The 12,472-nt window shown below is 37.3% G+C and overlaps 1 protein-coding gene across 1 annotated transcript; it reads left to right on the top strand.

Annotated features, from left to right (window-relative positions):
- Positions 1–7,534: 7,534 nt before the first annotated feature.
- On the top strand, positions 7,535–8,520 carry LOC103411651 (ethylene-responsive transcription factor TINY-like). Its single transcript, NM_001328783.1, is given in 1 exon segment — positions 7,535–8,520. A coding segment is annotated over 1 exon segment (726 nt). The 5' UTR covers positions 7,535–7,584; the 3' UTR covers positions 8,311–8,520.
- Positions 8,521–12,472: the final 3,952 nt, after the last annotated feature.

Below are 12,472 nucleotides of genomic sequence, written 5' to 3'. Positions count from 1 at the left end.
GCTTGCATCATCTGTAACTCAGGTCTATTCGAAGGAAGAAAAACAAAAAAGTAAAGAGGAGAAAACTAGAACCCTTTGGAAATGAAAAGCAAGAGAATAAAAAAAGAAAAGAAAAAGGACAAGAAAAGCTGGAGAGAGGTGAGAGAATTGAAAAAATGATACAATAATATTTAGATTTTAAAAACAATTTAGTCAGTTACGTAGTACTGCATCAAATGTTTTATTATTCTTATACAAGTTAGTTCATGCTAAGCCAATCCAGCTTAGTCCATGAAGTTAATCCAGTCTGAGATAGCCTAGTGCAACAAACGCACTCTAAATTTATAATCCTAACCCTAATAAATTATTTAATACGAATTTTGAGACCATTGAGTTAGATGAAATATTGGCTAATCTTCATGCAGACCCTAGACATAGACGTCAAATGCTTGATTATCCACTAATTATTGTGAAGCAATTCGTAGACATTATCTTCAAAATGATCATTGTCAACCTAGAGACCACATCATGCCAAGAAAAGTTAGCGACAAAAGATGTTTTATCATCGGTTGGTTTGATAAGTTTAAGTGGTTGGAGTATAGTATATCTAAAAATGCTGCATTTTGCCATTATTGCTATTTTTTTCAAATGTGATTTCGATCAAATGAGTAGCACTGGAAGTGATGTCTTCACTAAGAAAGGGTTTACAAATTGGAAGAAAGGACCCCAAAATTTTCGAGTCCATGAGGGAGGTGTTAGAAGTCTTCATAATAAAGTTGTACAACAAGCTATATGTTAGTGTATAAGCTTCTTATATTGGCTTTGTTGTTACCAGTTGCAACCGCTTTGGTGGAGAGAGCTTTTTCTGCTATGAAGATTGTGAAAAAACCATTGTGTAACAAAATGGGAGATCAATGGTTGAGTGATAGCATGTTTGTTTACATTGAGAGAGATGTATTTGCTTTTATTGAGAATGAACCTATTATGCGACGTTTTCATGATATGAAACCCCACCGACAACAATTGTAATTTGTTTGTATTGATATATTATGGAAGACATTACTATATAAAAGGATTTGGTTGTTGCTATTCTTTTGAACCTTGCAGTCTTTTAACTTCGCCCCTCCGCTCGTCAATTCCTGGCTTCGCCACTGCACAGAGCATCCGGTCTAGCAAATGTCGAGAAACTGGCAATTTGGCATTAAATCCAATATTTTATTTTTTATTTTTTGTCGAAATGATAACTTTAATGATTCAAATGACCTTTGCAGCTTTGATCACCGACCAAAATATTCTCTTTGTAATTTTGTTTTTTTGTTTTTTTTTTGTTTTGGTATCAATGGAGTAAATTGCATATTTTCTATGTCCCTATTGCTATCGTTAGTTGGCATGTCCTGCTCGTAACAAAGTACAACCACTTACAAATTTCAAAAACTTGTGTAGTAATTAAAGATTAGAGAAGAAAATGAAGTGTGTCGACCAATTAAAAACGATTGACTCTTATGGAAAACAATTTTCTAGTTTTTAATATTCTATCACGTGAAAAAGAATTAGGGCTCATTTAGTTTAATATGATATGAAAGTAATGGCCTTCGTTTTCCTCAAATTAATTAATCAACTGTGAGTTATATACATTTGGTTTCTCATGTACCAAACCTTACCTAAAGCCAAACACTTGTTAAGTAATCTGATGACTTGTGTCAAAAGTATATACAACCACTAGCCTTTCGATCTTTGCTGCCTATCTTCAAAGAAATAGAAGGTTCCATCTCGTAAGCCGGATTTTGGTTTATGATCGATGTCTGTTTGCTTCTCGGCAAGTCTTGACAAGATGTGCATTCACCACTTGGTATTTTCAAACTCTTCTTCGGGACTTTCAAAGTTTAGGTTGTGATACTTTCGCTCATGTTTTCAGATAAGAAAACTTTGTTGCTGATGATAAGCTTACTAATTTAGGTCATTCTCGTGCTTCTTCTTGTATTTAGATCAAAGTTGTGCCAGGCGAGGTGCGAAACTCGTCGTTGATCTTCGATCTCAAGTGCAATGGCTGCCCTAGGGACTTTGTGATCTAATGAATTTCTTCTCTTAAAAATAGTTTTTTATTATATTAAATTATAATTTGCGTACTCTTTGTGCAAAGCCCCTATAAGCAAGATCAACAAGACATGTGCCTTGAGCTTCATTTTGAACCACATCTCATATATGTTCATACCCTTGTTTTACATGTATCCTAAAAATTTCTTCTCTCATCGCATTCTAGAAAAAAGAGAAGGAAAAAGCAAAAATTTTCCTTGTTCTCCTAAATCTAATTTAATGTGCTTCAAATTTATATTGTTGTGTGGATAGTTAGTATATTGGATTCGAATTTTTTTATTTATTTAAAAGGAAAGTGCTATTCACACATTTATTTTTATCTCTCATACACCCTTGTTATTTTTTGGCCATTGATCTTCTTCAATTCATATGATCCGATGCCCGAAAATTGAAAGGAGACTAAGGAGTGTGTGAGAAGTAAAAATAGATATGTGGATAGCACTACCCATTTAAAATACTAAATTAGGAAGACCGTTGCATTTTCTTCTTCAGCCTCAACTTGTATTGGAATTGTTCTATTATTAAGCATGTGAGATTGTGAGGTGGTTAGTATCCAAGAACTAGATAGAAGAGGGAGGAGTGGCAGAAAAAAAGAAAGAAAAGGAGAATCTATTTATTTTCGAATGTTTATTGATCACGATTTTGATCTTACTATATAATATAACTTATAAGGTGAACTACTGATTTAGTCCATGAATTATCACTTGAGTGAGAACTAGATTCCTAAAATATTGTTTCAGTAAGACAAACCCATATATTCAATAAAAACTGCTAATATCATCTCTAATAGTGTACTCAAAACTATTCTATCTAATTTTTTGTCAATTTAAGTCACGTGACTTGCACGTGACACATTTTAAAGGGTAATGCTGCCATTTTCTAGCCTATAGTCCTTAACGTTGCATATTGTTTGCAAATATGAAATTCCAATTTACCCTCTAAAGTTAACTTAGTACACTATTTTTTCAAAAAAAAAAAAAGGAAAAGAAAAAAAGAGTCTTTAAACTCATGGAAAACTATCTATCTACCATCAAAAGTGTATCATGTGCAAGTCAAATGACTTGATGAAAAATTGAATAGAATAGATTAAAATTTAATATTTAGGGATGTATTTGGTAGATCATAATTAGTAAGGAATGACTTTCTCAAAAATAAAAAATAAAAAAAAATAAAATTAGTGACCCAATTTTCACTCGGATAATAATTCAAAAACTAAATCAGCACATTATTGTAATTTATATTAGCTTATTAAATTTGCTCGTATATGTAACATAGTTGCATCCTCATAAAGGGCACATATTTCATCCTTTGAAAATGTATTTTTACTATATAAATTTTATAAGCGAAACAATTCAAATTTTTAATTTTAATTTGAAGATCATTCCTATAAAGAAAAACATTCCAAGGGTTTAAGTTCCTCACAAAAATCAAGTTCTATACTGATATCGTAAATTGCTTGGGCCTATGAATAACTTTTCTTAGCAAGGCCTAAAAATAACTTAATCTAGCTATTATGCATTTTTCCAAATAAATTAACTATGCGTGTGCACTAATGATGATACATGCATATACTTCCTTGGTGTAGTGTTATTATTTTTGTAGAAAAATAATATCGAATCCTCTATGTTGTGTCATAGATGGGCCTGTTAATCAAATATCTTGGTTGTTTCCGGCTACCAATTCTAGTCGCTAGAATGATATATACCACCATATAATCTCTTATACAACAAAGTCTGGAATCCATAAAAAAATTAAAGAAATCTCGAAGAGCTATGTTTAATGAATTCCTGAATGAATACAATTGATACATTTAGACCCCAAGCATACATTTTCCGCGCTCAGTTGGAGTCCCTGCCAATGTCAACTTTCTGAGAGGGTGTAAATCATTTTCCTTTCTGTTGTGCCACTGCCTCGAAGGGTACTTGCGGGGGTACCCAAAGGGCAGATGATTGGCTCTCCACATAGTCCTTAAGATGCCCCTTCCGGATAAGCGCCTCAACATCATCCTAAGATCCAGACAATCGTTAGTGAGGTTACCATGGTCTTGATGATATTGACAGAATTTGGTTTCGTCTCTCCTTCCTCTGAATGCATGTTCCTGCTGTTTAGCTAGGGAGTTGTCGCTCTACAAGAGGGAACATTTCCCCTGGAGATATACTCATAGGGGTGTATAGCTTGTACTAATCATACCGTTCAAATCGACTCTTATTTAGGTGGGAAGGTTCTCAAACTTTCTCTTATTTGCTGGGCAATCGTACATGATCTCTTGCCTTGACTTGGTGGGCATGCTCTTGCTTTCGGTCTTAATTTCCTGTTGGCTTAATTGTCTGTATCTTCTTCTTGTTTAACTGCTCGACACAGGAATAATTGGTTGCCTTTCTGAATAGATTCTTGAATGTCTCTGGGGGATTCCTAATCAGGTGGAAGTAGAAGTCATCACCAGCAAATCCTCTCATTAGAGCATTATGAGCAATGACCTCATCACATCCCTTGCATCTAGCTACTCATTGTTAAAACGAGATATGTAATTCCTCAAGGACTCGCCCGAGCCCTGCTTTATAGAGGATAGATCAGTCGTAGTGTAATGTCTTTTGGAAATAATCATATAGTTATCAAGAAAAACTTGCCTGAGTTTGGAGAATGATATGATTGATCCCGGAGTGATCTTCTTGAACTAGTCTTGGGCCACTCATCACAAGGTGGTTGGGAAAATATGAAACTTGGTGGTCTCATTGTTCCCCTTGCCTTCCATAACATAAATGAAACCCTTTAGGTGGTTGTACAGGTCGATAAGCCTTTCATAGCTTTATATCTTGAAGGATCGGTTATCAGCGCTTATCGGTTTGTCAAGCAAGGCCTTGGAGAATGGGAGAGGAACTTCATCCTCTGAGAGCAAGTCCACTAGAGTGGACTTTACCCAGGACCCAGCACAAAAATAAGGCCAACACCCTGTCAACCAAGTCCACCCCCTCAACTTGACTGGTACCCAACCGAGCTGGGCTCTGGACCAGCCCAAAAGAGACTGAGCAAGAAGCCAGACTGTTGGCCTGGCGCGTGCACGACAAGCGCTCCTGGGCGCGAGTAGCCGACAAGGCTGTCAGCCCACTTGTGCTCCGGATCCCATCAGCGATGTGGCATGCTTATATCCATTGGATTTCCAACGGCTAGTTTTTCTAGACCGCTAGATTTCCAACGGTAAAAAAAATTTAAATTTTACTTTTAAAATAGATCGTCCGATCACAGATCAACGGTCCAAGTTAATTAACTAAATTAAAATTTATTAAAAAATACAAAAAAAATATTAAAAAATACAGAAAATTTTAAAAAAAATTATTTATTTTTTCTATAAATACCTAACTCTCATCTTCCACCTTACACCACATTTCAATATTTTCTACACTTTCTACCAAAGCTTTCATATAGTTTTTGTGTGAAAAAAAAATACCAAAAAGCTTGTGGTTGAAGAATAAAATGTATTTGATGAGTTTATGTAATTTCATTTTAGTGTGTTTTTTTTATAGTTTATTTGATGAGTATGTAATTTTATTTTAGTGTGTAATTTTTTTTTAAGTTTATTTGAAATTTTATCTGAAATTGGTTAAAAATCTTATCCGAAATAAACTTAAAAAAAAATAAACACACCAAATAAATGTGCTGGGTGCCAGCGCATTTTTTTAAGGGTGGAGATGCCTTGGCCTATTACTGTTTACTCCAGTCTATTACTGTTCACTTGAGTGGATAAATGCGCTGGGTGCTGGCGCAAAGTCCTTAGGGGTGGACTTGCTCTGAGTAGTCTGGATTTTTGGGTTTGGAGGCCTTCTCTATGCCCCAAATCAATCCTAGATGTTCTTCATCTCCAAGTTCATCACTTCTTTCAAAGTGGCCCGGTGGGTTGATGCGGTTGTGGGGGTACTCGTTTGAATTCTAGATTACTGGCTCGGCAGTCAGTGCCTTTTTTTTCTTTCTAGCATCTTCCTTTGTTCATACTCTTCCTCGATTTATGGCTTTGGGGTGTCCTTACCTCCACTTCCAATGTCTAAGGGAAGTTGAGGAGGATCTATTGGTCTCGAGTCACATGGGTGATCTGTTCCTTGTTAGAAGATGTTCTTTATCCTATCGTTGATTTGTGCTATCTGCTTTGAGAGGTAGGCATGTTTTCTTAGGACAACACGCACTAAGTGCCTTGCTCAGCCCTGGGGTTCGTGGGAATCCACACTCGAGGCTTAATTTGTCAACCTTTATGTCCTTTGGTAGGCTTCCATTCTCTCTGTTAGCCACCATGTGACCTGAAGTTGATGTCCGAGTAGGCTTAGCTCTGCGTCTCTCAGACTTCTTGCCATAAAGTTGTCATTATACCAACTTGTTGCCGATGGTCGATAATCACTTTATGCAGAAGCGCTCGGCTTCATTACTGGCAGAAAAATCAGACCACCAAGCGATCGTCTGTAGCGCTCAGGGTCATCATTGGCCTTGATCTTTCTTCCTTTGGGTCTGTGTTCCTATCATGTGTTCCTTTGGGCAAATGTTTTTTGGACCCGTGTTCCTTTGAGTCTATAAGAGTCGGAAAGGACCCCTCGTTAACAAAATGTAATAAATAGATCCCTTTTCAACTTGCCAACGTCAACTGAACATGAAAGTTTGGTTGATTGTTTGTCAAGTATGATTCATCATAATGCACATGCTTAGATTAGATGGTTCTATATTACATAATCCACATGCTATGGCCGCAATGAGAGAAGGGAGAGAGAGGTGGTAATAGCATGCATTAGTCTTTTGGAATTTACAAAGACTTCCTCAAAGCATCAATTAATCTTAGTGTTTGCCTTATACAAAAATTCCAAACTAAAACACACTCGTTCAAATTTTAAATTAATGTTCTAATTGCAAGTACTGATTAATTTAATCTCAATGTAAGGAATCTGTCAAACTAAAAAAGTTAAGAAGGTGTTGTCATGTGCTCATTGGTGATGAGGTAAGATAACCCTAATTAATCTATGAAAGTGGGAGCAACGGACAAAAGGAACAAAAGAAAGGAGAGACGTGGACAAATGAGGTTTGCAGAAGAATTCAATTTAGAACGTTGCTGCTTGAATCAATGGTGTTTAGTGGGGGCCCTTGACTGTACGCTCTCTAGTACAGACGACCCATTCCTAACCCTACCATTAACGTTCCCTCTTTTTACTGTTTTCTTTTTGTATTTGTAAGTACCAAGTCACGTCAGTATATGTGCCGATTTTATATTTCCGTAGGAGATTTGCTTGTAAATTGTTAGTGTGGTTTTGTCATTGTTATAGCTAGTAAGTTATCAACGGTAGGTTAAGGGTCAATGCAAAGGAGCGTGTACCCCATTTCATATCCAATCCCCTTCAAAACCCCCTCATCTCTCTCTCTGTCTCTACCAATCTTATTATATATAGTTGCATATTGGTTCCCACATCAATAACATATACTTGTGTGCTACATTTTATTTACTCCAGAATTATCAGCTGGGTAGGTCTCAATTTGTCAGCAATGGCCCGAGAACCAAACATTTCAGAAGCTGAAAGCACCAGCAACTCATCGTCATGTTCGTCTGGATTGTTGCAGACTCGCCCGAATTCAACCGCCAACACACTCAACACCAAAACCAAGAAGCCCAGCCGAGAGCAGCAGCAAGTAGTACTCAAAAGAAAGAGAGATGATGACAGCAACAACAACAGCAGCAAACACCCAGTTTACAGAGGAGTTCGTAAGCGCAACTGGGGAAAATGGGTGTCGGAAATTCGCGAGCCGCGCAAGAAATCAAGAATCTGGCTGGGCACATTCTCAACGCCTGAGATGGCGGCCCGTGCGCATGACGTGGCCGCCCTCAGCATTAAGGGCAACTCGGCCATTCTGAACTTTCCAGAACTGACCGAGTTGTTGCCACGGCCAGCGTCCCTTACACCTCAAGATATCCAGGCTGCCGCGACTAAAGCAGCAGCCATGGTTAATTTAAATTCTACAACATCATCATCGTTATCATCGTCGTCGTCCTCATCTTCCGTCTTGTTGTCCCAGTCCAAGGGTTCGGACTCTGAGGAGCTAGGGGAGATTGTGGAGTTACCCAATATCGAGGGCAGTTTCGACTCGCCCGAGTCGAGGAACGAGTTCATACTGGTGAATGACTCATTGGATGGGTGGGTGTATCCATCATTGGGGCTCGAGGGAGTTGAGTTAAACTTGTGGGGATTTTTCTCATCAGATAGTAGCAGCTGAGAGAACTTAATACTCCCAGAAACTCGGAGGGTCTAGTAATGTGGGTTGTTCGAATGACTCAATCGGTGTGCATAGCTTTTCTTAGTTCTTCATCTACAAGATTGCTGGTTTTATATGGTCTATATAATTCATTGTGCAAGTTGTTTGGCTACTTGTGCTAACTCGCTGGTCACAACTGTCATTGTAATATAATTCATACCCTATATATATTTTTATTTACTTACCATACGTCTTGGTTTTTCGATCTTCCAATTGCATTCCATGCTCCATATGATCTTCAAAAGAAGTTAACTTAGCTGCTGCACTTTACTTTGTATTTTAATTTGTACTAACTTGCCGATACTTGGAGAGTTTGGCATGGCACATATTTGGCATATTCTTTCACAGTGACTAGGGACCACGGATTACATATAATTGGTATTAGCTGCAAGCAATCATCACCATAATCATGATAATTATCATTAATCACGAATGTAATCATCTCTCTTCTCTTTAGTGGACATGTGTGCATGTGTTTGGGGTAGTGTTTCTGATTATTTACAAATATGTACAGACATAAAATTTAATTTTTATAGTTAAATTTATACGTTACTCAAAATATATGGCACTCAACATTCGCTCACCTCCATCATTTTTTCCTTTATCTTATTCAACTTTTGAAATTTGCATTACTAATTGTTGCTTTGTTTTTTTTTTTTTTTTTTCATTTGGCCTACAATTGTGGACTAATTAGATAATGACTCTCAGGTATTGGACAAATTGTAAAATTTTACCGTTGGAAGGTTTAGAATTATATTGTCATCACATAGGACTGCAAATGTACCGTTGGCAAATTGCAATGATTCGAAGTGACTTCTTCTGTATATCCAAGGACAAACATGAGACAAAACTTTTGAATATGGTGCAACATTTTTCTATGTGGGGACGGGAGATATATGGCAAATTTTTAATAGTGGATGACAAATGGAAACAATTTTTCAGGAGAACAAATGGATGCCCATCCAAAAGAACGGCCGGGGGCACAGCCCAATAGACAAAACTCTCTACAATGAACGGGGAGAAAAACTCTTTTATTTCTGAAAAGCGAAGTGAAGAAAAAGAAAAGGTCCGGGGGTTCTCCGGGAAAAAACCCTCGGATCAGTGACGAAGGCTCTGTCTAGTGTGGTTGTTGGCGGAGTGTTCTGAAGAGAGGGAGGGAGACGGGAGAGGTTGAGTTTTTTAAGCCCTCCCACCACGCATGTTAAGTTACATCGACTGTTCTCTGTACATAGACCATAAGTTTTCCCTTTTGGAGGATTAGAATAGTGCTAGTAAATTTGTAATATATTCAACTAATATGTAAATTAATGACTAAAAGAACGTAGGATGGATTGTTACATAAAATTAGTGAAAAAAAGTCAAATGATTTTAGAATTTAGAATGAGTTTTAAGGTGTCCTCAAGCTGACATAAACTTTGTTAGAGACTGAGCACGAATTACCCACCATGTTTTTCTTTTTTATTTAGAGGAGGAAGAATAATATTGATTAGCTAGAGAACCTCTTCGAAGACAATGTAGAAAATATATCTCAATGAATATTTAGTTAGTTGATTAGTATCTACGACTTCCACTTTGATTCATTCAACTTATTTTTTAACATCTATAAGAATAAGATCTTCAAACTTATTTAGCCCTATGTTCTTGTTTAATTCGTGCCTAACTTTCTTGTTTCTTGAAGAAATTAGGCGTCAGGCAATGTAGTTAAACCCTCACTATTGTTGCGAGTTATACATTAGTTAAAATGTAAATAGTAGTTTATTGTCCCACATTGGTGAAGTACATATGTAATACCAATTGTAACTCCTATATATACTCCACTTTGGAGATTAATGAATTAATAAGAAATTCCCAAATATTATCATATATTTTTGGTATTTACCATGTTTAGTTTAATATTGGTATTTACCATGTTTAGTTCAATATGGCATCAGAGCAGTTCGCTCTTGGTGACCTGTGTGCTTTAAATTTTGTGCCCACATTTTTCGTGATTTCCTCCGTGTGAGAAAAAAAAAAAAAAATGTCGTGCTACAAAGCCGTGAACAGTGGTCTTCTACAGTGCGCGAACAGTGATTGCTACAGTGCCGTGAATAGTATTTGCTACAGTGCCGTGAACAGTGATTGCTACAGTACTCTGGTAAATTGTTTTCATTCCGCTGCGTATCTTTTGTGCCTTTATTGTTCGTGATTTTGTTCAATGGCTCAATATAATCATAGTGTTGTTATGCATCTTGGTGAAACAAATAAATGGATAATTGATACTGGGGCCACTGATCATGTGACGAGTGACCCTAGAGTGTTTGATGAGTTATGTGATTATGTTCGTGATCCGTATATTACTAGTGCAAATGGAGCACTTTCCCCTGTGAATGGTGAAGGCACTATCTCTTTGACTCCAACCTTATCACTGGTCCGTGCTTTACTTGTTCCTGATGTTAAGTGCAATCTTTTGTCGGTAGGAAAACTTCTTGATACTTTATATTGTTCTGCTCACTTCTATCCTACGTATTGTTATTTTCAAGATATTCAAACTCAGAAGATAATTGGTTATGGTAAAAGGATAGAGGGTTTGTACATCTTGACTATGGAGGATACTGTTGTTTTCGGTTTAAATAATCATCAAGTTTTAAGTGCTAAAGTGGATAACAGACATCAAATTTGGTTGTGGCATCGACGATTGGGACATCCATCATTCAGTTATATGAAGCATCTATTTCCTTCTTTGTTTCGCACTTGTAGTGATTCAGAGTTTAAGTGTGAAACATGTTCATGGCTAAGAGTCATCGTGCTTCCTTTCCTGTAAGTGATTCTAAAGCTACTTTACCATTTGATTTGATACATTCTGATGTGTGGGGTCCTGCAAAAGTTACTTCTAATGGATTCTGTTGGTTTGTTACTTTTATTGATGATTGTACTCGGGTAACTTGGGTGTTCTTGATGAAAAATAAGAGTGATGTTCCGTTACTTCTTCAAGAATTTTGTACAATGGTATCTACTCAGTTTCAGACCAAAGTTAAGGTCTTCAGGTCTGATAACGGAGGAGAATATGTGAATCACACTTTGGCATGTTTTTTCCGTGATCATGGTATTATTCACCAGACGACTACTCCGTTTACACCCCAACAAAATGGTGTGTCCGAACGGAAGAATCGTCAAATAATGGAGGTTGCTTGCTCCTTGATGTTAGATAAATGTGTTCCTAATCATTTGTAGGGTCATGCTGTTTTGGCTGCTGTGTATTTGATCAATCGTGTTCCAAGTCGGGTTCTTGATTTTCAGACACCGTTTGATGTGCTACAAAAACATGTTTCTCTTGTTTCTGTCTTAAAGCTTCCTCCGAAAGTGTTTGGGTGTATTGCGTATGTGCATGTCTACTCTCATCAGCGGAGTAAACTTGATGCATGTGCTCTCCGGTGTGTCTTTATTGGGTATGCTAACAATCAAAAAGGCTATAAGTGTTATCATCCTCCGACTCAAAAAACTTATATTACCATGGATGTCACATTCCATGAGGAAGTTTCGTATTTTGTGAAGCCCTCTTCCGACTCTCCACTTCAGGGGGAGAGAGGGAGTGAAGTGCAGATTCGAAGAGATGATATGGATGATGTGTTACAGACAGAGTTGGGAACAGAACCTATTATTTTGCGTGCTACTAATCAGTCGACTACAGATGATGATCGGTTGCCTGCTGTTGATATATCTGATGAATTACCTTCTGATGATCGGTTGCCTGCTGCTGATATGTCTAACGAGTTGCCTGATGATGGTTCGTCCAGTGATGATTCTTCTAACTGTTTGGTACAAGATGGTGGCATACATGAGGTAAATTCTGACGATTCTTCTACTTATCAGTTGCCTCCACGAGCTAATCGTGGAAAACCTAAAGTACAATATGAGCCTAATATACATGCCAAAGCCAAATATCCTATCAACAATTATGTGTCCTCTCATCGTTTGTCCCAACCATATGCATCTTACATATGTCAGCTATCTAGTGTATCAATTCCTACAAAATTGCAAGATGCTTTGTCTGACCCTAAGTGGGTTAATGCTATGAAAGTTGAGATGGAAGCTTTGGAAAAGAATTCTACTTGGGATTTGGTTCCGTTACCAAACAGGAAGAAAG

The sequence above is a fragment of the Malus domestica genome, chromosome 09 (assembly GCF_042453785.1).
Source record: "Malus domestica chromosome 09, GDT2T_hap1".
Taxonomy (NCBI): Eukaryota; Viridiplantae; Streptophyta; class Magnoliopsida; order Rosales; family Rosaceae; genus Malus; species Malus domestica.
Note: the sequence above shows the minus strand (reverse complement) of the source record. Positions and strands in the feature narration are given on the sequence as shown.